This window comes from Meriones unguiculatus, chromosome 1, assembly GCF_030254825.1.
Source record: "Meriones unguiculatus strain TT.TT164.6M chromosome 1, Bangor_MerUng_6.1, whole genome shotgun sequence".
Classification (NCBI taxonomy): domain Eukaryota; kingdom Metazoa; phylum Chordata; class Mammalia; order Rodentia; family Muridae; genus Meriones; species Meriones unguiculatus.
In genome coordinates this window covers 91,693,271-91,715,567 of record NC_083349.1, presented here as the reverse complement: position 1 = coordinate 91,715,567, position 22,297 = coordinate 91,693,271, and the positions used below count along the sequence as shown (strand labels likewise).

General features: G+C 41.9%; 1 protein-coding gene and 1 pseudogene across 1 annotated transcript in view; one reads left to right on the top strand and one right to left on the bottom strand.

Moving 5' to 3' along the window:
* The window catches only part of Msh2 (mutS homolog 2), a 53,057-nt gene extending 31,336 nt beyond the window's left edge, over window positions 1–21,721 (top strand). Inside the window, exons 9-16 of the mRNA XM_021644497.2 lie at window positions 6,922–7,045; window positions 8,155–8,305; window positions 10,758–10,855; window positions 14,099–14,344; window positions 15,493–15,697; window positions 17,013–17,260; window positions 18,737–18,912; window positions 21,320–21,721. Coding sequence (XP_021500172.1) covers window positions 6,922–7,045; window positions 8,155–8,305; window positions 10,758–10,855; window positions 14,099–14,344; window positions 15,493–15,697; window positions 17,013–17,260; window positions 18,737–18,912; window positions 21,320–21,487 — 1,416 coding nt within the window. The 3' untranslated portion in view covers window positions 21,488–21,721. The remainder of the gene's footprint in view (window positions 1–6,921; window positions 7,046–8,154; window positions 8,306–10,757; window positions 10,856–14,098; window positions 14,345–15,492; window positions 15,698–17,012; window positions 17,261–18,736; window positions 18,913–21,319) is intronic.
* Window positions 15,872–15,963, bottom strand: LOC132652048 (U6atac minor spliceosomal RNA; annotated as a pseudogene).
* Window positions 21,722–22,297: the final 576 nt, after the last annotated feature.

The window sequence follows — 22,297 nt, the reverse complement described above, 5'->3', positions numbered from 1 at the left end:
GCTAGGTATGCAGTGTGTATGAATGTGCCACCATGCCTAGCATTTTTTTTTTAAACTCATCAAAGTAAAAGCCTGCCCCTTCATTCTGAAAAAATTACTAGGCCCTTAGAATCCCTGGTATCAAATTACAGTCCTTCATTATTGGCCAGTATGTTTAGCTCTGTGCCTTTAAGCTCTTGGGTTTATTTTGTTCTACACTGTAATTGTTGAGTTTAGATTTGAAGTCTGTTTGTTAGAGTGTGCTAGTTAGGTTTTTTATTTCCTTGAAAATGTCTGTTTTCACTCCTGCTACTTAAGAATACTCAGATGTATGGTTCCAGGTTTGTAGTTCTTTCACTTAGTTGCCATAAGATTATTCTATTCTCTGTTTGTCTTGTGGGTATTAGGAGATTTTGGTTCCAGATGTTGTTTCTATATAACAAAGGAATATTATTTCATTCTTTCTTCCTTTGTATTACATTTAGAGAGAGAGAATGCAATTTGCAAAAATCTTATTTTATATTTTTATTTACTTAATTTAGGTGTGATTGTGTGGATTTCCTGTGCCATGTGCACACAGGTATCTGAGGAGGCAGAAGAGGGCTTAGGTTCCTAGAACTGGAGTTGATGTGAGTTACCTGAGGTGGGTGCAGAGTCATAACCCTCTTAACTGCTGAGCCAGCTCCAGTCCCAGGAATCAGTTTTCTCCTACCATGTAGAGCTAGAAACCAAGCTCAAATTATTATGCCTGGAAGCACTTTTATCAACTGAGCTAGCGTGCTAGCCCCAGGGTTCCCCCCACATCTTTTTTTTTTTTTTTTAATAGCCTGTTTCTATTTCTGATCAGTTCTGGAGTACTAGCAACTGTCTTCTGTTGCCTTCTGCTGCTGTGATACAGACCACGACCAAAAGGGTTTGTTTGACCTCACAGATTGCAGTAGGCTCTGAGGAGTGCTGCTTACTGCCTGGCTCCTTCTCTGTTGCTCAGTTTACTTTCTTATTTGCCCCCGGGCCACCTGTCCTGGGATGGCACCATCCACGGTAGGCTGGGCCTTTACACCTCAGCCATCATTGAAAATGGCCCCATAGCTTGCCTACCGGCTAGTCCTGAGGGGCGTTTTCTCATTGATCTTCCCTCTTCTCAAACGACTCTTTTGTCAAGGTGACAAGCTGAGCGACACAGCCAGCTCCTCCTTTCTCATTTCTGGACTGCAGTTGGACACATGCTGGGCTTTTCTGCATGGTCAGGGCAGCTCTCTTCAGGAAGCATTAATGTGTTTAGTCTCTCAGTTTTCCCCCCACAGTGATTGTATGCATGCATGCATGTATGTATGTATGTATAAAGTCAGTTCAATTTTAGCTTCCTACTACTTTAAGTAGGTATTTTTAGTATTTCCCTAAATATCTTTAATATTTACTTTTTCATATCTAAAATTAATTAACGTTTGTTTGGTGCTGGGGAATGAACCTCAAATGCTGTGTGTGGAATGATACTTGCCTGTAGCCCTCTCGTAGGTCTGAGGTTGTATGTGTTTCCTGTTGAAGCCTTGCATATGTGTGTGCATGTCAGTTCTGGCTTGTTTCCTTGTGCATTTTATATGTGTACATGTTAAGTTCTTATTTAGCTGAACTTTGTGTAACTTGTATGCCTCTTCCTGACTGTCCTTGACTAGCTTGGCCTCCAGCTCCCAGAGCTGCCTGCCTGTGCCTACTGAGTGTTGGGATTAAGGGTGCGCTCTAGCCCCAGAGATGTTTTCAGGATTCCTTCTCAGCCTGGGCTTTTCCTATTTATAAGGATGAAGACGAAGCAGTGAATGAAAATAAAAACAAAATGTAGCAGTGAGTACCGGTGACTCAAAGGAGAAAACAACAAGAACGGAAGTGATTGTGTTTGTCTCTTACTGAGATTCTATAGTCTGCATCCCGACAGTCTAGGTGTCAGCACCAGGCTAGCAGGGCAGGTGAGCAGCTCCCGTGGAAGGGACGTGGCTCCTTGGTGCCAGCTCCACCCCTGTTGTGGTTTGTTTTCATCTGCAGAATGCAAGCTGACTTACCTTCCTTCCAGCCAGTTGCCGGGTGTCATTTGTTTTGGAAATGGTACACGTGACTTTGTATTCTCGTGGCCTGCATTGATTGAGAACCTGGTTCTGAGGGAAGCTAGGAAAGATTACCTTTGTTCTCAGTCATATGCTTTATCTTCTGTAAAGATCACTTCGATCACAGAAGCAAGAGCAATAAAAGCCAGTGGCCAGCATCATTTTGGCTGCCAGCATAAATAGGAGGCACTTGCTGCCCAACCCCCATGGCTGGGCGAGAGGATGCTCTGCTTTTACTCCTTCAGGGGCTTCTGATGCAAGGGCTGAGTCTCAGTCAGCAATAAGGTCATGATTGCTGTGATGGGGACATGATTGCTGTGATGAAACACAATGGCCAAAGCAACCTGGGGAGGAAGGGTTTATTTGGCATATGAAGGAAGCCAGGAAGGAACTCAATAAAACAGGAATTGGAGGCAGGCGCTGATGCAAAGGCCATGGAGGATTGCTGCTTACTGGCTTGCTCTCCATGGCTGCCTCAGCCTGCTTTCTTATAGAACCCAGGGCCACCAGCCCAAGGATGGCATCACTCACCATAGGCTGGGCCCTCCCCCATCAATCACTAATTAAGAAAATGACTTACAGCTGGATATTAAGGAAACATTTTCTCAATTGGGGTTCCCTTCTTTCAGATAACTCTAGCTTGTGTCAAATTGATATAAAACTAGTAAACCACCACCAAAAACCGGGTCTTACTCTGGCCATCCTGGAACTGGCTATGTGTAGATTGTAGACAGACAACACTGGCCTCAGATGCACAGAGATCTGCCTGTATCTGCCCCCAGAATGCTGGATTTAGAGGCTTGTGCCACCATGCCTGCATGAAGTAGATTTTGAAATTACCTCCTTGTTTTTATGTTGGAGAGTCTTCATTTGGCAGAAGTTAGACCAGAATTTTCTCCAACTGATTATTTCTTTGGAAAAATGCTTAGAATATTTTTATCTAATACTTCTGGGGTAGTGGAGCTTTTAAAATATTATTATTTAGAAAAATCCCCTGGGCTGGAGAGTTGGCTCAGCGATTACTAGTACGTGATGTTCTTGTAAAGGACCCAGCTTTGATTTTCAGCACCCACATGGCATGGCAGCTCATACCTATCTAACTCCAGTCCCAGGGGACCCATGGATTCCCCTGGCCTCCAAGGTCACACAGTACACAGACATACTAGTAGTCAAAGCATGCAATAAAAGTATTAAAATATACAAAACCTAAAAATATTTAAAACTTCTTAGTATCTTTTATATTTATTTGCTTTGAAATTCCCTCCTCTTTTGATCTGCATGTTCTGTGAAGCCTTCCTGTTCTGTCAAAATTGGTAATTTGATTTCAGCCAAGTCTCTGTTGTGCTGAGGAGTTCTTCAGTGGCTTGGCTAAGACCGACCTTGCCTTTCTCATGCTTTTCATCCCACTATGAGCTCCATGCTTGCTGGTCCTGTGTTCTAGGTCTAGTGTTCTAGGTTCCAGTGGCTAGGTAGGTGACTGAAGTTCAGATCATATGTGGAGGACTACTGAAGGGAGCCCATTTCATGTGTTTCCTTCAGCAGCATTTATTTTAGTTAAAACCTTGTTCCTTTTCCTCTTGTTTTGCTTAGGTCTTCCCAGTAGCTCTTTCTTTTCACATTTTGTTTGCTGCATGCTTATTTTCATGTGTGTGCCTCGATGTATCTGTGCACCACGTGTACTCAGGAGCCAGAGAGGGGCAGAAGAGGACATTGCATCCCCAGCACTGTGCTTCTGGGTGGCCGTGAGCCTCCATGTGGTAGCTGCATGTGGATGCTGGGAATGGGAACCGAACTTGGGTCCTCTGTCCAGCCACCCCTCCAGTCCCCCAGCAGCCTTCCGAACTGTCTTTTGTTATCTCAGGATTTGGGGTCCATTACCTTCGTAGGTGGTACGGTTGAGAATAGGAACTCGGCCTGGCCAGAAGCCTTGCCTGTCTGTAGCTTCACTGGAAAAGGCAGTCGTGAAGCACACTTTCTGCCCACCTTGACAACATTGGTTTTTCCCCTGTAATTGTCCTGTCTTGACCCCTATTTCTGGGTAGTCTTCATTATGCTTAAATGACTGTTCATACACCGTTCTGTCGGTGATTGTTTTGCAGATACTGTGTCTTCAGTTGTGCTGTGAGGATAGCTATACAGAAACCTATCTAGACTTCTGTGTTTATTTTGCTTCTGTTTCATCATTTCCATAGTTTGAATTTCCAGGAGTCGGGTTACAGTGTCAGAGAGTGAACGCATACTGAGTCTCATTGCATTTTGCCTTGACCCTCATCTTGCTTATTTGTCTGTTTCTTTTTCAAGACAGGGTTTCTCTGTGTTGCCCTGGCTGTCCTGGAACTTGCTCTGTAGACCATGCTGGCCTAGAACTCAGAGATCTGTCTGCCTTTGTCTTCTGAGTACTGAGATTAAAATTAAAGTTTCATGCCACCACGCCCAGCCACTGCTCTTCCCCTTTTGAATATGTCTCACAGCCTCACTGTCACTAGACTTGAGTATGTGCTTTCTGTGAAGCCTCACTAGTGCCTGCAGTTCTTTTTCATAGCGTCAGGGCAGGAAGTAGGAAAAGGCTGTGATGGAGTGTCTGCCTGCATGGGGAAAGCTGTAGAGTAGCTTGAGGCTGTTTAAATATTCATATTTTGTGTTAAAGCATTCCCCTCTCAGTTCCTCTCCTGCTCACTGTAGGTGCTGATGTCTGATCATTTAATGACCTTAATACTTCCCTTATGTACAAAGAAGTGCCCTGAAATATTATCTTTTATATTTTTATGGTTTTGGTAAAACTGGTATGTCTTTCATCTTTAAAAGATCTATTCAAAATTTTAGCTTTTAATATTTTATATGGTTGAAATATGTTTATTTTAAATATTCATTTTCTGCTAGCTTTCTGTAATTTGATTTTTATTCCTTATGTAGTTCACTTTAGGAATATGAAGATGTGCTCTGAATAATTAGGAGCATTTGTCTCAGCCTTATTTAGTGAATATGTTTTTGTCATCTTGTTTTAGAAAATTGACTCACTCTCATATTAAGCTTTTATGTATAATTGTCTTTAATAATTTTTAATGCCTGGTACAGATAGACTTTTTTAAAATGTTCCTTTGTAATTTTATTTGTTTAAACTTTAGTCATTTGTTTTAAAAAAAGAACAGTCAGAAGGCTTGAAGACTTATTAACATTGAAGTTTGTTTCCATGGTTTGCCACTTTACTTGAAACCAATTCTATTTAGTCTTCAAATAAATGTTCTTTATAAAGGTGTACATAATAAAGACTTGAAATTCCATCTTTTCTCTTATAAGTGAGATTTTTTTTTTTTTCATTTTCCACCACAGTTTCTGTTGGTTAATAACGTGGGAACAAAGGTCAGGCATAGTGTTGCACAACTTTAGTCCCAGTAGTCTGGAGGCAGAGACAAGCACATCTCCAAGTTCAGTGCCACTCTGTAGCTAGACAGTGAGTCCCTGTCTCCAAAAAAGTCATGTGGGAGCAGTTTACAAACCCAGAGCACTTAAGAGTGCCACAGCTGGGTTCGATCCCAGCATTCACTCCCCACTAAAATGTGTTTTTTAATCATGAAATTTTGAGCCAGTGATAGTATGCACACCTTTAATCCCAGCACTTGGGCAGAGGCAGGGAGATCGCCATGAGTTCAAGGCCAGACTCGTCTAAAAAGCAAGTTCCAGGACAGCCAGGGCTACACAGAAAAATTATGTCTTGGGGGGGAAATCATGGAAAATTGATGAACTTTAGGAGTTTTGAGACAGGGTCTCATGTAGCCAGACTGCCCTCCGGCTCGACACATGGCCCACGATGACCTGGAACTCTGCTCTTCCTGCCTCTTCTTCCCAAGTGTTGCAATTACAGGCGCTTACTGCCGTGCCCAGCTGGATTGTAGTTACTGATCGGTTTTGCATGTGGGAGCGTGGTATGTATGTGTGGGCTTTAGGGATCCACCTGCCCCTGTGCGGTTCTGGAGTTATAGGTGAACGCAGCGTGCCTGGCTTTTCATGCGTTTACCGGGATTTGGCCTCAGAAAGTGCTCTCACCTACTGAATCATCCTTCTACTGCCTCTGCTGCATCTCAGTCTGAAGAATGTTTTCCAGTTCATTTATTTTATTGTTTTCACTATGTAACCCTGGCTGGCCTGGAGCTGACTTGGAGTTCACAGAGAGATCCTCCTGCCTCTGCCTCCTGAGTGTCAGGATTAATGACAAGTGCCTCCACACCTGGCACACAGTTTTTGCGTGTGTGTTTGTGGGGTGTGGTGCATGGGTACCCTGGCTCACCTGTGGAGATCAGAGGACAACTTTTATGAGTCGTTTTTCACCTTGTAACACGTGGGTTCCAGGGATGGAACTCAGGTCACCAGGCTTGCCAGTTACAAGTTCTTTCACCCATGAGCTGCCGTGGTACACTAACTGGATAGATTTTTAAGAGCCGTTGTTTTAGGGCATTGGGAGTGGTGCTGTGCTGTGTTGGAGCTATTATTAGAGATTCTTCAGATGGATCTTTGGTTTGGGAAAAGCCACAGTGTGGTGATGGTTTTGAATATTGAACATTCTTTAGTAATGCTTAAGGAAAATGCAAATACGGTTAGGATTGGAGATGTGCGTCATGGACTTTGGATCATATGAGTACTTTACTTCATGGGAGTAATTCCTATGTATCCAGAACCCTTAAGCTACTATTAAAATCTGTTAATAAGTAGAAGGTTCTTAGAGTTGGCTGATAAGTTAGGGAGGGTCAGTCATGCCACCAATAGCTGATTTACGTAGGTGGAAGAAATGACATGCTTTGTAAATTCTATCCTCAGCCATTTGTATAATTGTCTGTTCCTTGCTCTGTAGGTGGAAAACCATGAGTTCCTTGTAAAATCTTCCTTCGATCCTAACCTGAGTGAACTAAGAGAAGTAATGGATGGGCTGGAAAAGAAGATGCAGTCTACCTTAACAAGTGCGGCCCGGAGTCTTGGTAAGGGAGGATTATGGAGGCTTGAGTCATCCTTTTCACAGCGCCACCGGAATCCCTTTCCTCTTCGCCTCCATGAGGGCGCTTGCTTTGGTCTGAGGCTAATCATTGCTGATGGCAGACGGTAACTGTTGGATTCCCTTTGAAATTTTTGAGGTTTTGTTACTAAAATCTTGTTTTTATTAATGCATGGCTCTCTGCTGCCCTTTCTTTGCAAATGCAGTCTGTTTGTAGTTGTTAATAAATTTAGTTGCTGTTCTTCAGCCAACAGATTTGCATATAGTATTTTTGTTTTTTAGTGTGGTCTAATAATTACTTTGAGTAAAATTATGAGCAGAGGCCATGATAGAAAATTTTACAAATCTTAGGCACATAAAGTTTAGCTAGTAAATCACTGTTTCCTCTGTGGAAATTTCTGTGCGTAATAAGAATATATCCTAGTTTTTCTAGAGTCTAATTGTCAGAGTCAAATTTTTGTTTAGAAATTGCATTTGGTTGCTTTTATTTATTCCCTAATTTTCAAATATTCTTTGCTTAAAAAGAGAAGCCTAGCCTGGGGTGGTGGCTTAGCAGGCAAAAACAGCACCAAGCAGCCCAACTGCTGAACTTAGACCCGCGTCGTGGAGAGAACTGACTCTCATAATTTGTCCTCTGACCTCTATATATAAGCCAAGACACAATTCCACACCTGCCCACGCACAAATAAATAAATGTTAAGAAAAAATAAGTAATAGAAACTTTCTGAAAACTCCTTAAGCGTGGGCCTTGCCATACCCTTTCTCAGAGACCTCCAACACCTGAAAGCTGTGTGCTGCTGACTGCTGGCGCTGCTGACTGCTGGCGCTCTGCCTCCTTGGGTGTGTACCCCATAAAAAGCAACTTTCTCCAGCATGCTGGCGGCCAGCATTTATAACAGAGGTTAAGGATTCAATAGGTATATTTTGTTTTCCAATGAAATGAAATTTGAACCTTTTTTTTTAGTGAGAATAATTTCCAGTATGTTGTCTTGCAGTAAGCACGTTGTGCTATTCAGATGTGATTTTGACCGTTTACACTGAAAAGTGGCTGTGTCTATTTATGACCTGATTTTTTTTTTCTTTCTAATTATAAAGGATTGGACCCTGGCAAACAGATTAAATTGGACTCCAATGCACAGTTTGGGTATTACTTTCGTGTAACCTGCAAGGAGGAGAGAGTTCTTCGGAACAATAAGAATTTCAGCACAGTAGATATCCAGAAGAATGGCGTGAAATTTACCAACAGGTCCGAGAGCCTGTTATGCTCTTAAGCTTTTTGGTAGTTGATGGCTCCTCTGGTAAAATCAGTGCCTTGGACGAGTTTTTACTTTTTCTTTGTTCACTGTTTTTTTAAAAGCATTTATTAAGGGTCAAGCTTTGCTTTCTTCCAAGAAGCTAGTGTTTCAGCACTGTTAGCTTGTGCCTGTGGTCCCAGCTCTAAAGAGGCCAGAGGATTGCAGTGACTTCAAGGACAGCCCTGGCTTCTTCAGAGACTAGTCTCCCAACCGTCTCATCATCTCTTAAAAAACACAAAATATATTGAATTAATTAATGTATCTATGTCCATTAGAGCTAGTTCCCACTTGTCTTCTGCTTTACTTATTTTTCTCTAAAAAGATTTATTTCTATTACTTTACACTGTGTTTAGGTATGTGTGTCTACAAATGAGTATGTACCTAAGACTGCAGGTGTTTGAAGAGATGCGAGGCCTTCGGTCTCTTGGAACTGGAGTTATGGGTGTCATGAGCTGCCTGATGTAGATGCTGGGAATTGAACTCTGGTCCTGGAAGAACAGCCAGTGTTCTTAATGCTGAGTTATCTCTCCAACTCCTCATCTCTATTTTTCTGGGAAACTTTTGGTATCATTTATCAAGTGGAAAGGAAAAACAAAACAAAAACAAAACCCCCTGTGATTTCAATTAAATGTATACATAAATTAGCTTAGGAGACCCCTGACAGCCCTGCTGAGGCTGTTCACTCTAGTACAGCTGCTTTGTGTTTGCAACTGAAAACTGCTTTTTGTTTTTTTTTTTTGGTCTTTAACTGATCTCAGTTTTGGACAGGAATATTCATAGGTAGGAAAGGTTATTTCCGAAAGTCCCATAGAAAGAGCTTTCTCCTTCTCTTTCTCTGCTGTTGTAGGTCCTGTGGCCTGCCTTGCTGTCGTGCTCTAGTATTCCAGTACAGAAACACATACAGGATCTATCTACTCTTGTCTATTGACTTCTTTTGAGTGTATGGCTGTTTTGTCTGCTGTATGTATGTTTGTATGTATGTATGTATGTATGTGCACACTGTGCCCTTGAAAGCCACAAGAGCAGGTCAGAGTCACTGGAACTGGAGTGTTTGACAGTTGTGGGTTACCATATGGATGCTAGGAACTGAACCTGGGTCTTCAAGAGCAGCCAGTGCTCTTAACCACTGAGCCATCTCTCCAGCCCCATATTAACTTACTTGTAGTGTTATTTTATGCTGATATTATTTTAGACACCACGTATGAAAATAGTGTAAATGGTTCTTCATAGCAACTTTCTGGAAGAAATAGGACAGGTATATTTATTTTTCCCCCTCATAGCTATGACAAACCTCATTACCTACTTAAGTGCTAGTAATACTGGTATATGCTAAAGCTTAGGTCTTAGTATACCTTATTGTGTTGTTTTTTTCTAATACATTGTATCACTCCTGTTTCAATAAAATACCACTTAGGTTACATAAAGACAGAACCTGTGGATTACTTAGATAAAGAAGAGATTAGTCTAACTCCCCACAAGGTGTTAAAGTTTTGAAAATCCATTTACCCTTCAGGGTGGAAGGCTTGCTATGTGTCCGACTTGGATTGACCGTATCATTTCTCTTCTTAAAAGGCTTAATGAGCATTCATTATTCAGATTAAAAGCTTGGGCTTGTAGCCTGTGTGATCTGGCAGCAGCCCACGTCTGCTGTAGCTCGACTCTCCCGGCAGCAGTCTGCCTTTTGACATGTTCACATCTTCTCTGTAAGCCTTCCCATCTGAATATTCCTTAGTAGTCTCGTTTGCTGCTGTTATGTCCTTGGCTAAGTACCCAATTGTTGCCTTTGTCAGCTAATTCCTTCTACTTCCTGTGTCCCATCTTTTTGCCCTTAATTCCTTTTCTCTTTAAAAAACTTCTACATTTTATTTGTGTAAGTGGAGTGGAGCAGGGGACACATAAGCAGTATACATGTACAGGCCAGAGGATGACTCGCTTTCTTCTGCCACGTGGGCCCTGGGTTAAACTCGCCAGCAGACTATGGTGGGCCCTTTTTCTGCTGAGCCATTTTTTCAGCAGTTTTTATTTTAACCTGTAATTCTCATTCTCTCTGTCTCTCTCCCTTTCCCTCTCCCTCCTCCTCCTCTCCTTTTCCTCTTGTTTTTTTGTTTTGTTTTGTTTTTTTCCAAGTTGGGTTTTTCGGTCTAGTCTTGGCTGTCCTGGACTTTGTAGACCAGGCTGGCCTTGCACTCATAGAAATCCACCTGCCTCTGCTTTCCTTGCACTGGGATTAAAGGCAAGCATCACAACACTCAGCTTTGTTGTCCATTTTTCTACTTGTATTTCCATTTCTAATTTTCATTCTTCAGATGCTTCGTAAGACAAATCTGGAAATATTTTGTGTAATGCACATTACTTCTGGGAGACATTTTAATACCGTCAGTAATGTCATGTTTTGATTTGCAGTGAACTGTCTTCTTTAAATGAAGAATATACTAAAAACAAAGGTGAATATGAGGAGGCCCAGGATGCCATCGTTAAAGAAATTGTCAATATTTCCTCAGGTAAGTTTTAACAGCACATCAAATGCTTTGAATATCTCCTGGTTTTTTGTTTTGTTTTGTTTTTCTTAATAGAAAAGCTTTTGTTCTCTCTCTCTCTCTCTTTTTTTTTTTTTGGCTTCCCCTTCCCCCCATTTCTCTGTGTAATCTTGGCTGTCCTGGACTCAGACCAGGCTCCTCCTGTCTCTGCTTCCCTGAGTGTTGGGATTACAGGCATATGCCTCCCTGCCTGGCAGCTGCCTCTGTTTTTTCATTTAAAGGCAGGATCTTTCTGTGCTTTTGTGGCTAGTCTGTAATTTCCCTTGCCTTAGCCTCTTAAGTGCTGAGATAGAAGTTGTTATCCACTTTATGGTAATTGTTTTAAATCACTATCTGTGGGTTTACACTGTAGGGTGTGGAAATAAATATCACTAAAGCAAATAGAAATTATGCAAGACAAGCTGTTGATGATTCTGTAAGCTCCTTTATATATATATTTTTAGTGTTGTATTTAAAGGGCAGTATGACTTGGTTGTAAGTATTACTTGCTATACAATGGGTGGATATAGTGGTATGTTAGACCGAAGGTTTACACATGAACTTTACAGAAAACTCCAGATGAGCGCTAACAGCAGTGACCATGGGACAGATGACATGAGCCAAGGTGATTAAGAAGAGCCCCAAACATTAACGTGCTAGGTAAACAAGAAGCATTAGGTAGATCTGGATTGTGAGACAGTCCTTTTCATGTGTGGCCTCTTTACAAATGTTCCTTTCATGAAGCATAAGAAGGACAGGCTCTGTTCTAGATTGAGGGAGACTCACACTGAAAAAACAACCAAGTCAAAGGCCCAGCCACTGATTGCAGGCTCAGAGGCGTGGTTGAGAATAGCTGTAGAGGACATGGCTGGTGGAAATGGGATGCTGTGACACCACCATCATATTCCAGAACACATATGGCAGCATGAAGAAGCAGGAAGATGTTCTTTTTCTGATGGTTGTGAGCTGAATTATTGAGGCATGATGAATTTATTTTTCTTTCTTTTTGTTTTTTTTTTTTTTGAGACAAGGTTTCTCTGTGTAACAGTCCTGACTGTCCTGGAATTCACTTTGTGGACTAGATTGGTCTCACACTCACAAAGTTCAGCCTATTTCTGCCTCCTGGGTGCTGGGATCAAATCGTGCACCACTGTGCCTAGCTTCTGATGAATTCTGTAAATTATTTTACCTATATGAATGTTCATAATAAATCAGAAGAAACACAAAACTTAAGGTTTTATTTTAATATATTCTATGTAGTGGTACAGAGATGAATGGGATGATTTATGAAGATCACATTTTTGCTTGCTGCTATCAGGTAACTGAAGCACAATGATTTAGTTGATTTGTGTTCTTGCATCTAACTTGCATTTTAAAGATCCCTATAAATATAAATACTGTTTATTTCAACTCTGAGTCTTCCTCAAAAATAAATAAATAAACAAACAAACAAACAAACAAAAGCTATTCATCACCTGGCTAGTGAAGAGTATAGGTTTTAACCTTTGAATTGGGAGTTTTATATTTGGAATCAACTTGAATTTATGCTAATTTCTTTTAAAATGTAGTGGAACGTTTTTAGATTTTCCTTTCTTTCTCTTTCCTGTCCTTCTCCATGGGCTCAGATTTTGGACCAAGCTAGCCTCAAAGTTGAAAAAAATATGCTTTAAAAAAAACCCAAACATTATAGGACTTGTAAAATGGCTTGGTTGTTAAAGGTACTTTGCTGTGTGATCTGGGTGTGATCCCCAGGCTTCACGTGGTGGAAGGAAAGACCTCACTGTCCACGTGCGTGCAGTGGAACATGTGTGTCCCACATACTGCAAGTGACCATGGGGCCCAGAAGAGGGCATTGGAGTAGCTGGGCCTGGAGTTGTGGGCAGTTGTGAGCCATCCTGTGTGGGTGACTGAACTCAGGCCTTTTGCAGGGTAGCCAGTACTCTTAACCACTAGGCCATTCTCCAGCCCTGGTGTGGTTGACATCTTAACGAGTGTGAGAGTAATAAAGAATGGGATTATAGGGCCATGAAGAGCTTATCTAACGCCAGTCATGGTGGCGAACGCCTTTGATCCCAGCATTATGGAGGTGGAGGCAGGTGGATGTCTGTTAGGTTAAAAAAAGAAAAGGCTAGTTTCCTAATATGAGATGATTGTTTCATATGGCATTTTATAAGTTAATTGTCACCAGAGCATTGTTTTCAAGTAGAACACGAGGAGAAAAATGAGTGGTTTGGGCATGCTGTTACACACCTTCATCTCATCACTCAGCAGGCAGAAGCAAGCAGATCTCTTCAGGTCAAGGCCAGCCAGCCTTGCCTACAAAGTGAGACCCTATCTAAAAAAGCAAAATTTTTTCAAGTCAAATTTCCAGCCATTTAAACACAAAATCTTATGTATTCTTAACATTAAACTTCCTGGACTGTCCGGAAGCATCTGACTTAACTGACATCCGTATGACAGGATCTGAGCCTGGTGTGTCAGTCACTCTGTCCATTAAAGTTAAACTTCCGGGCTATCCAGAAGTGTCTGACTTAACAGACATTGGTCTGATACAGTCTGAGCCTGCTGTGTCACTGCCCATCAGGACTTAGGATCTGTTCTGAAGCTGACTGCTGTTGTCTTCACACATTTTGTCTAGCCTGTATCAGACAGTTCTGTGTGATAGCTTTTACTTCTGATGCCGTGCTGGAGTAGAATCTTAAAATGTGTGCTAGGTGGCTGTTAGGACTCATATCATGCTGAAATCATGCATGTACTGATTGGACAAAATGAAACGACTACATTTTACAGTCTGTGCTTGCACATTTCTTAATGGTGTTTTGTTTTGTTTTGTTTGTTTTGAGACAGGGTTTCTTTGTGTGGCACTGGCTGTTCTGGAACTCACTCTGTAGACGCTCCTGGCCTCGAACTTAGAACTGCCTGCCTCTGCTGGGATTAAAGGCCTGCACCACCACTGTGCTCTTGTGGTGATCTTAACAGTGCCATCATGCTATCCTAATTTTCCCAATATTTAGGGGAAAGTGCATTTTTGTGATAGGTATTGGGATTTCATAAGGAAGACCTTGTGCTCTATTTGTGAAGCATGTGAATATAGCAAAACACTTAACACCATGTTGAGTTTCAGTTATAGCAAACTTGTTCATTTTTTAAATGGTCTTGGGCTAAATTTTTATTATAAGGTGTATCTTTGTTAGCTGATGATCTTATGGTTGTTCCTTGTTTTCACAGGCTATGTAGAGCCAATGCAGACGCTCAATGATGTGCTAGCTCAGTTAGATGCTGTTGTCAGCTTTGCTCATGTGTCAAATGCAGCACCCATCCCTTACGTCCGCCCGGTCATCTTGAAGAAAGGAGAAGGAAGAATCATACTGAAAGCCTCCAGGCATGCTTGTGTTGAAGTTCAAGATGAAGTTGCATTTATTCCAAATGATGTGCACTTTGAAAAAGATAAACAGATGTTTCACATCATCACTGGTAAAAACAAACAAACACATAAATAAATAAGTAGTTGAGGAGTAAAAGGCACAAACCAAAAAAACCCTACTTTTTGGTCTTTTTGAAGGCTTAACACTTTTTTTTTTTCATGATAGAAGTATGTTATAAATTGATAGAGAAAGTATCTGTTTCTTGTGTTAGGGAAAGAATATTGCTCTGGTTGGCAATTCTCTCAGATCCTGATTAGAAGGAAGACTCTTGAGGTGGTTAAAGTTTAGGAGCTAATATTGTAGCGATATAAAAGGTCTGTTTTACCCGCAAAGCTCACCAGACCCAGTCCTTCCAAGAATGGGTAGGAATTGTCTTCAGGAAAAACTTGAGCTTTAAAAGGTAGCTGAGCTGCCCTGAGAGTCCGTAACCAGATCTAGAGTCCAGAAAACAATAAGGAAGTAAGAGTTATACGGACAAACTTGGGGAATTATGATTGCACTCTATTATTTCCCTAGGTGACACTGCAGAGGAGCTGAGCTAACAGGTGCCCCAGCCCCAATCACCCTTTTTAAGACAATAGAAAGTACATCCAGTTCACAGGCAAACGATCACAAACTAAGAATGCCTGTGGTATATTACAGATGAATCTGCAAATGCATTGCATCCAGGGGCTCAGACACCCACACCTAAGGATAGACGCAGTGGGCATTTAAGTTGTTTATTTAACCTACCTCAAGTGAGCAAATTGTACATCTGCCAAAAGAAGGGTTGTGTAGCATGAAGTTTTAAGTGACTAGAGTTCGCCCAGACGGATTATTTGTAACTAGCCATTTTATCAATGAAGAATAATAATACTGAGTAATCAGTTGGGTCTATTCTTGGTGTCATTAAATTAGCCTGTAAGTATCTGTGAGCCAGGGGGAACGTATGTAGCTCCGAGTTATGCTTGATGATCCGCCTCTCCTTGTAAGGCACTCTGTGTAGGTTTGTCTGAAGAAATGCTAAGAGCATTCATTATATGTGGGGGCTTTGTGGACAGTGACTTTGTGGTTTTTTGATGGCTTTGTGGGGGGGGTGTCTGGTTTGCATATCATTGTAACTTAAGTAATCTTCAGTTACGGTTTTGGACTACTAGTAGCTTAATTGTTAGCAGTAAAAAATCAGTGATTTTGATTTTTTATATAATTCATTTATAGGTCCCAATATGGGAGGTAAATCAACATATATTCGTCAAACTGGGGTGATTGTTCTCATGGCCCAAATTGGGTGTTTTGTGCCTTGTGAGTCAGCAGAAGTGTCCATTGTGGATTGCATCTTGGCTCGAGTTGGGGCTGGTGACAGTCAGCTGAAAGGCGTGTCCACATTCATGGCTGAGATGCTGGAGACTGCGTCTATCCTTAGGTATGTGTGTCTGAGCCCCTGGATGCAATGCATTTGCAGATTCATCTGTAATATACCACAGGCATTCTTAGTTTGTGATCGTTTGCCTGTGAACTGGATGTACGTTCTGTTGTCTTGAAAAGGGTGATTGGGGCTGGGGCACCTGTTAGCTCAGCTCCTCTGCAGTGTCAGGTGGAAAGAACTTGGCCTTGCTGTTTGACCATATGGGTGTTGTTCTTCCATCCTTATCAAAGGGAGTGCGAACCTTCTCTCTTTTCGTACAACACGGGCAGAATGGGGGAAGCAGCTTGTTACCTTTTGAAAAAGTTCTTGGACTGGGGAGATGGTTCAACAGTTCCAAGCACTTACTGCTCTTGCAGAGGACCCGTGTCTGGTTTCCAGTACCCACATGGTGGCTCACAGCTGTTTGTAACTCTCGTTGCAGAGGCATAGTTGTAGATCTGATGTCGCTGACCATCGCATGTTCTGTGTGCCCGTGGTGCACATGTGCACTGAAGCACACACGGGTGCATACATAAAATAATATTAAAAAATAAAGTTCTTAATGTTTGTAGTAGCTGCCTCTGCTCTTGCTTGCACTGTTCCTGCCACCTGGGACAGTCCTTGTCCTTTACGCAGGTCCTTCCTCGACTTTAAAGCTCGCGGCAAAGATAGCACTTCCCTGATGGTTCCTTCTTTTATCTTATATGCATTGGTGTTTTACCCTTATATGCATTGGTGTTTTGCCTGTGTGAAGGTGTCAGATCTTGGAGTTACAGACGGTTGGAGCCTTTATGTGGGTGCTGGGAACTGAACTTGGGTCCTCTGAAAGAGCTGCCAGTGCTTCTCTCTAACCCCCTACTGCTGTTTTGAGTGCTGAAAGCCTTAGTGTTGTTGCAGTTTAACACGGATAATTGCATTAATAATTGATTAGTAAATCCATACCTATACCTTTTAAAATGAGGTGGCAATTGATGGAAAAGAAGCTTGGAGAGTGGTGACTCAGGCCTTTAATCCCAGCACTTGGGAGGCAGAGCAGGTGTATATCTGTAAGTTCGAGGCCACCCTGGTTTATGTAATGAACTCTAGAATAGCTAGGACTACAAAGACAGATGTATCTCAAAAAGTGGGGGAGGGCAGGGAAGGAGGGCAGGAATGGGAGGGAAAGGGAGGACACATGAAAGACTGTCAAACTCAGTAATGCGAGTTAGTTGTGCTCTCCAAAAAGTGCTGTGTTGCAGATATCCAGCACTACTGGCTCTTGTGGTTTTTCTGTCCCCTTTTCCGTGATGCCTTCCGGACTACATTTTATGTCATATATGATTGTGCATTTCAGGTCAGCAACCAAAGATTCCTTAATAATCATTGATGAGCTGGGAAGAGGAACCTCTACTTACGACGGATTCGGGTTAGCATGGGCTATATCAGATTACATCGCAACAAAGATTGGTGCCTTTTGCATGTTTGCCACACATTTTCATGAACTTACTGCTTTGGCCAGTCAGATACCAACTGTTAATAATCTACATGTCACAGCACTAACTACTGAAGAATCCTTGACTATGCTTTACCAAGTGAAAAAAGGTAGGTCTACTCAAATGCTAAGTGGGAGTTTAGTATTTGAAGTAGCATCAGTTGCATTATTTATTTTCCATTGTGATTAATCATTGTTATTGTTTAAGAACAATAAACATTGTTTATTGTTTACTTTTTAGTCTGGAGACAAGAACAGAATACGTTACTTGTGTTACTGCATCGGAATGATAAAGGGGGAGAGAAGTTGATTAAGTTTGTGTGTGGCGGAGAGAGATCATATTGACATAATTTCTTCTAAGGATCTAGTTTGCTTTAACTAGTTTATGTATGCCTGTGTGTGGGTTGGAGCGTATAGCACGGGTTGTTGAATCTCCTCAAGCTGCAGTTGGAGGAGGTTGTAAATCACTTGAGTGCTGAGATGGACCTCGTCCTCTTGAAGGGCTGTCTACGCTTTTAACCATGGAGCCATCTGTCTGGCTCTTCGTGTTCTAAAAACATGTCCTTTTAAACCTGGTGAGCGCGGATGCTGTGACACTGTTAGCGGCAGCTCTGGAGTTGTCCATTTGCTATTTGCTGGTGTGGCACCCACTCATATCACTGACTCCATGGTGCATTAGGAGGTTTTTGTGTCATACTGGATAACTTTTTATCAGTCATCAGAATAAAGTTTTTTACATGTCTGTCTTGATTTTCCATGAAAATGTTTCTGTTTTTTTTTGTTTTGTTTTTTTCTAGACAGAGTTTCTCTGGGTAGCCTTGCCTATCCTGGACTCACTTTGTAGACCAGGCTGCCTCCAACTGACAGAGATCTGCCGACCTCTGCCTTCCAGAGGGCTGGGATTACAGGCATGTGCCACCATGCCCAGCTATGTTTCTGGTTTTTTCATTCTTGTCCACATAGTCTGTGTTATTTTTGCCTCAGTGGGGATTATTTTGAGTTGCTGTTTGCATTATTGGTATTTGTTGGAGAAGACAATGTTTGTAGTAGAGCTGGCATTTAGCATGGAAGTGTGGCTCTGCTTTTAGGTTGTTACTTGTGTGTTGTGTACTGCAGAAGTGGTTTAAGAATTGTTACAGGCAAGGTAAGTATGGCGCAGATAGAAATGCAGAGCAAGCGTACCCCTCACTGTGGGTATATCCATGGTTTACTTTTGTTTATTTCTAACTGAGCAGTGTCCAACTTTATGTACAACGTATGAGATAAGCAAGTACTGACTTGCTTTAAGTGATTGGGACAGTTGAGTGCAGCAGCTCTCTGATAGTACCACTGGCACTTGCATGCAGCTGCACAGGCCTGGGGTCACTTGTTATTCTGGTCCCCATTTGTTTGCAAATACGACAGAATGAGAATGAGGATGTGAGTCATATCATTGGCGACCCATTGAAAGCTTTTATCTGAGGAGCTTTGGCTAATGTATTTGAAATAATATAAAATTGCGTGTTCTAGTGAGGCACTAAAAAGGACATTCTGTTTACGTAAATGCTGTTTCTTCCCTCCTCCCACTCCACCCCTGTTTCCTGTAGGTGTTTGTGATCAGAGTTTTGGGATCCATGTGGCTGAGCTTGCTAATTTTCCTAGGCATGTAATAGAATGCGCCAAGCAAAAAGCTCTGGAGCTCGAGGAGTTTCAGAACGTTGGGACCTCTTGGGGACCTGGTGAAGCAGAGCCAGCTGCAAAGAGATGCTGCCTGGAAAGAGAGGTTGGTCAGCAGGGTTTTAGTTGCTGACTCTGTGTCATTGCTTGTCAGGTGACCAAGATGAGTTACCCTTCCCCCTGTAAGGATTTCAGTATGTACTTTTTGGTCATTGTTACTAACTCATATTTCTTAGCATAACCAAAAATCTATCCCTGGCTTGTTTGTTGTTATTTTTTATTGAGTTTATTTTTTGAGATAGGGTCTCACCACTATAGTGCTGGCTGGTCTGGAACGCACTGTTTAGACCAGGATGACCCTGAGCTTGTGGATAGAAATCCACCTGCCCCTGCCTCCAGAGTGCTGGGATTAGACATGCGAACCACCATACCTGGCCCAGCTAATCAGTAATCAGTTTCTCGTTTCCTCCCGCCCTCTGGTTTCCTGCAGCATCCTTTGTGTGATGGAAGGATTGGAGCTGGAGTACAGTGCCACAATAGAGCACCTGCTGGGCATGCAGGAGTCTGGGCCTCTGGGTCCTGTCACAACCACACTGCCCTCCCCCAAATGTCATTTAAAAGTACTAGATTTGATAGTAGAAGAATAAGTAATTAAATAAATGTTAATCCAGATTTAATTTTCAAAGCTGTAGATGTCCAGTTCAGTTGAATAAGTAAAACAACAACAGCAAAATTACTACCCTCCATTTTGTTTAGAATGTATTTTTGCAAGTAAGAGAAATGGATGTCCTTGGCCTATTAAGGAGCTGTTTGTGGGCAGTGTTCATCACCAGAAGGGGATGCTATTTGCACCTTCTCTGAGTTAACGGGTCAGGTTAGATGTTCACACAGTGCCGTAGCATATGTCTAACTTGTTTCTTTTTAACAACCACAGGCTCCCTCAGTAATAAAGAACCTTCACTTGCCGACTGCTCCTGGCAGCATTACAGTGGCGCACATTGTGACAGACTTTTACTTGGCATATTTTTAGCTCTTACCCAGTGGGCTTTTTCCTCCCCTGTAAGGACAGATAGTTGCTATACAAAAAGGAAAAATATATCATAACTTGCTCATAATTTTAGATATGGAAGGCTGCCATCCTGAGCAAGGAATGATTTTGTATCTGCACTTCCCTTTAATATATCAAACTCACAGATCCTGATGATCGGGATTAGGCAGGCTGTTTTATGTAATTCCTGGTTTCCAAGAAAACTGAAACCTACTTTTGATATAAGAAGACATGTTTTGAAAAGTTTTAAAGCTAAAGGAGACAACACATTCTTACTGCTGTTAGTATAGGCTTTTGGTCTTTGTTTTTTTTAGATAGTCCATTTTTATCTTTTGACAGTGCTGGAGTTTGAATATCCCTGAATGAAGGGAGGTAGGGGCAGGGAGGGAAAGGGGGTTTGGGGAGAGAGAGAGTGAGAGAGTTTATGCGTGTCTGCTCACAATGGTGCACATGTGGAGTCAGAGGACAGCGTTCAGGGGTCAGTTCTCTGCTACTGTGTAGTCTCAGCGCTCTAATTCAGGTGGCCAGGCTACCTTTCGCATGCCGAGCCGCCATCTTGCCAGCTCATTATATATGCTTTTAATGGAGAAGTATCTCTTTTTACTAGTTGAATATCTACTTCTTCCCTGTTAGGTCCTCCCTGGTTGCTTGTATGAGAACAGGTAGTACTCGTGTATGAACACAGGCCATATAGTTCTGCTTCACATGCTATAATGAATTATATAGTATTTGCTTCAGACCTGCTGTAAAGTCTTTGAGTCCTCACAACAAATGTGTGAAGTTGCTAATATTAATATCCTCATTTTGTAGATGAGGAAGTTGAATGAAGAAATTGTCCCAAAAGGTAGTAGCCCATGTTATTTGGCATAGCACTGAGCAGTAAATAAACATCCTGTGTGCACACATGGCATTCATCTGTGTACATGTAAAAGAATTTCAGGGTATATGCCTTAAAGTCTGCCTTATAAACCTTAAGTTCTTGTTCCTGAGATTAAATTCCGTGCCAGTTAAAGCAAATGGACTTAAAAGCTACCAAATTTCGAAAAGAAAGTATAAATGTCTTCTACTTGTTCCAGACCTGCTCTGGAGAAATTCATAGCAACCAGGGCTTTGTGATTCTAGCAGTTGCTGTACACTTAGGATAAAAATGCTTCTTAAACCTCTAGTGGTGTGTTTAGATGAAAGTTAAAGAGTTCCTTGCTCAGGCTGGAGAGATGGATGACACAGCAGGAAGAGCACTTGCTGCTTTTTCAGAGGCCTCAAGTTTGGTTTTCAGCACCCATATCAGGTGGGTCATGACCACCTGTAAATCCAGCTTCAGGGATCCAACCCTGTCTCCTGGCCTCTAAGAGCATCCGTGGATATATGCCACCCCACCCCACCCACGGGTAAGAAGAGAAGTTTGTTATTGACTGAAATGGCTTTAAGGGGCTACTGTAATGACCATAGGACATGTGTTTTTTAGCAAGGTGAGAAGATCATTCTGGAGTTCCTGTCCAAGGTAAAGCAAGTGCCCTTTGCTAATATGTCGGAGGAGAGAATCACAGTGAAGCTGAAACAACTGAAAGCCGAGGTGGTCGCAAAGAATAATAGTTTTGTAAATGAAATCATTTCTCGGATAAAGGCTCCTTGAGAAGACAGCGGGATGAAGGTAGAAGGATGAGCGCACCGCACCCTCTGTGTAGTTTTCTGCAGTGCTCGCTGTCAGCACCTGGGGCCGCGTGCTCGAGTGTTTACTAATACTTTCACCTGGAAACAGTTTCAAACATATGTTCAAATTGCGATCTGTGGCTTGGTACTGTTTAAATGGGCATGGACAAGTTCAAACACTATGCTGAATTTTATAAATAAAATCATGTACTTCCTAGATTTGGGGTGCCTTGTATTTCTTGCAATAGGACTTTTGTGTACATTTACTATACTAATATTTACCTATAGACATTGTACAAATCTCAAAAAGAATCTCAGAACAGGCCATGAAGATCTGCACACACACAATACATAATTTAAAAACAAAAACGTGGTGGCACACACCTTTGATCCTAGTATACGGGAGGCCAGCCTGCTTACCCTGCCTCAAGAAAAGTTCCTACAGAGCTGGTTAACAACAAAATTGGCAAAAGACCTGAATAAATACATTTCCAAAGAAAATAGGTAATGAATGGGTGATGAGCCAGTGAGGAAGGAGAAATGAAGGGAAAACTATGAAACACTTCACCGTGAGTCGGCATGGTTAGAGTTCAGTGGACATTGGGAAGGGAGTGGAGAGGCACAACTCTCCCACACCAGTGGGAATATGAAATTCAGCCTCTTTGAGAATGGGTCTGACAGGTTCTCAAAATCAGTCTTTCCCATCCTGGGTGTGTATCCAAGAGGAAGAAAACATCACACAAAAATTGGCACACAAACACCAATATTTTCTTTTTTTTTAATATTTTATTTT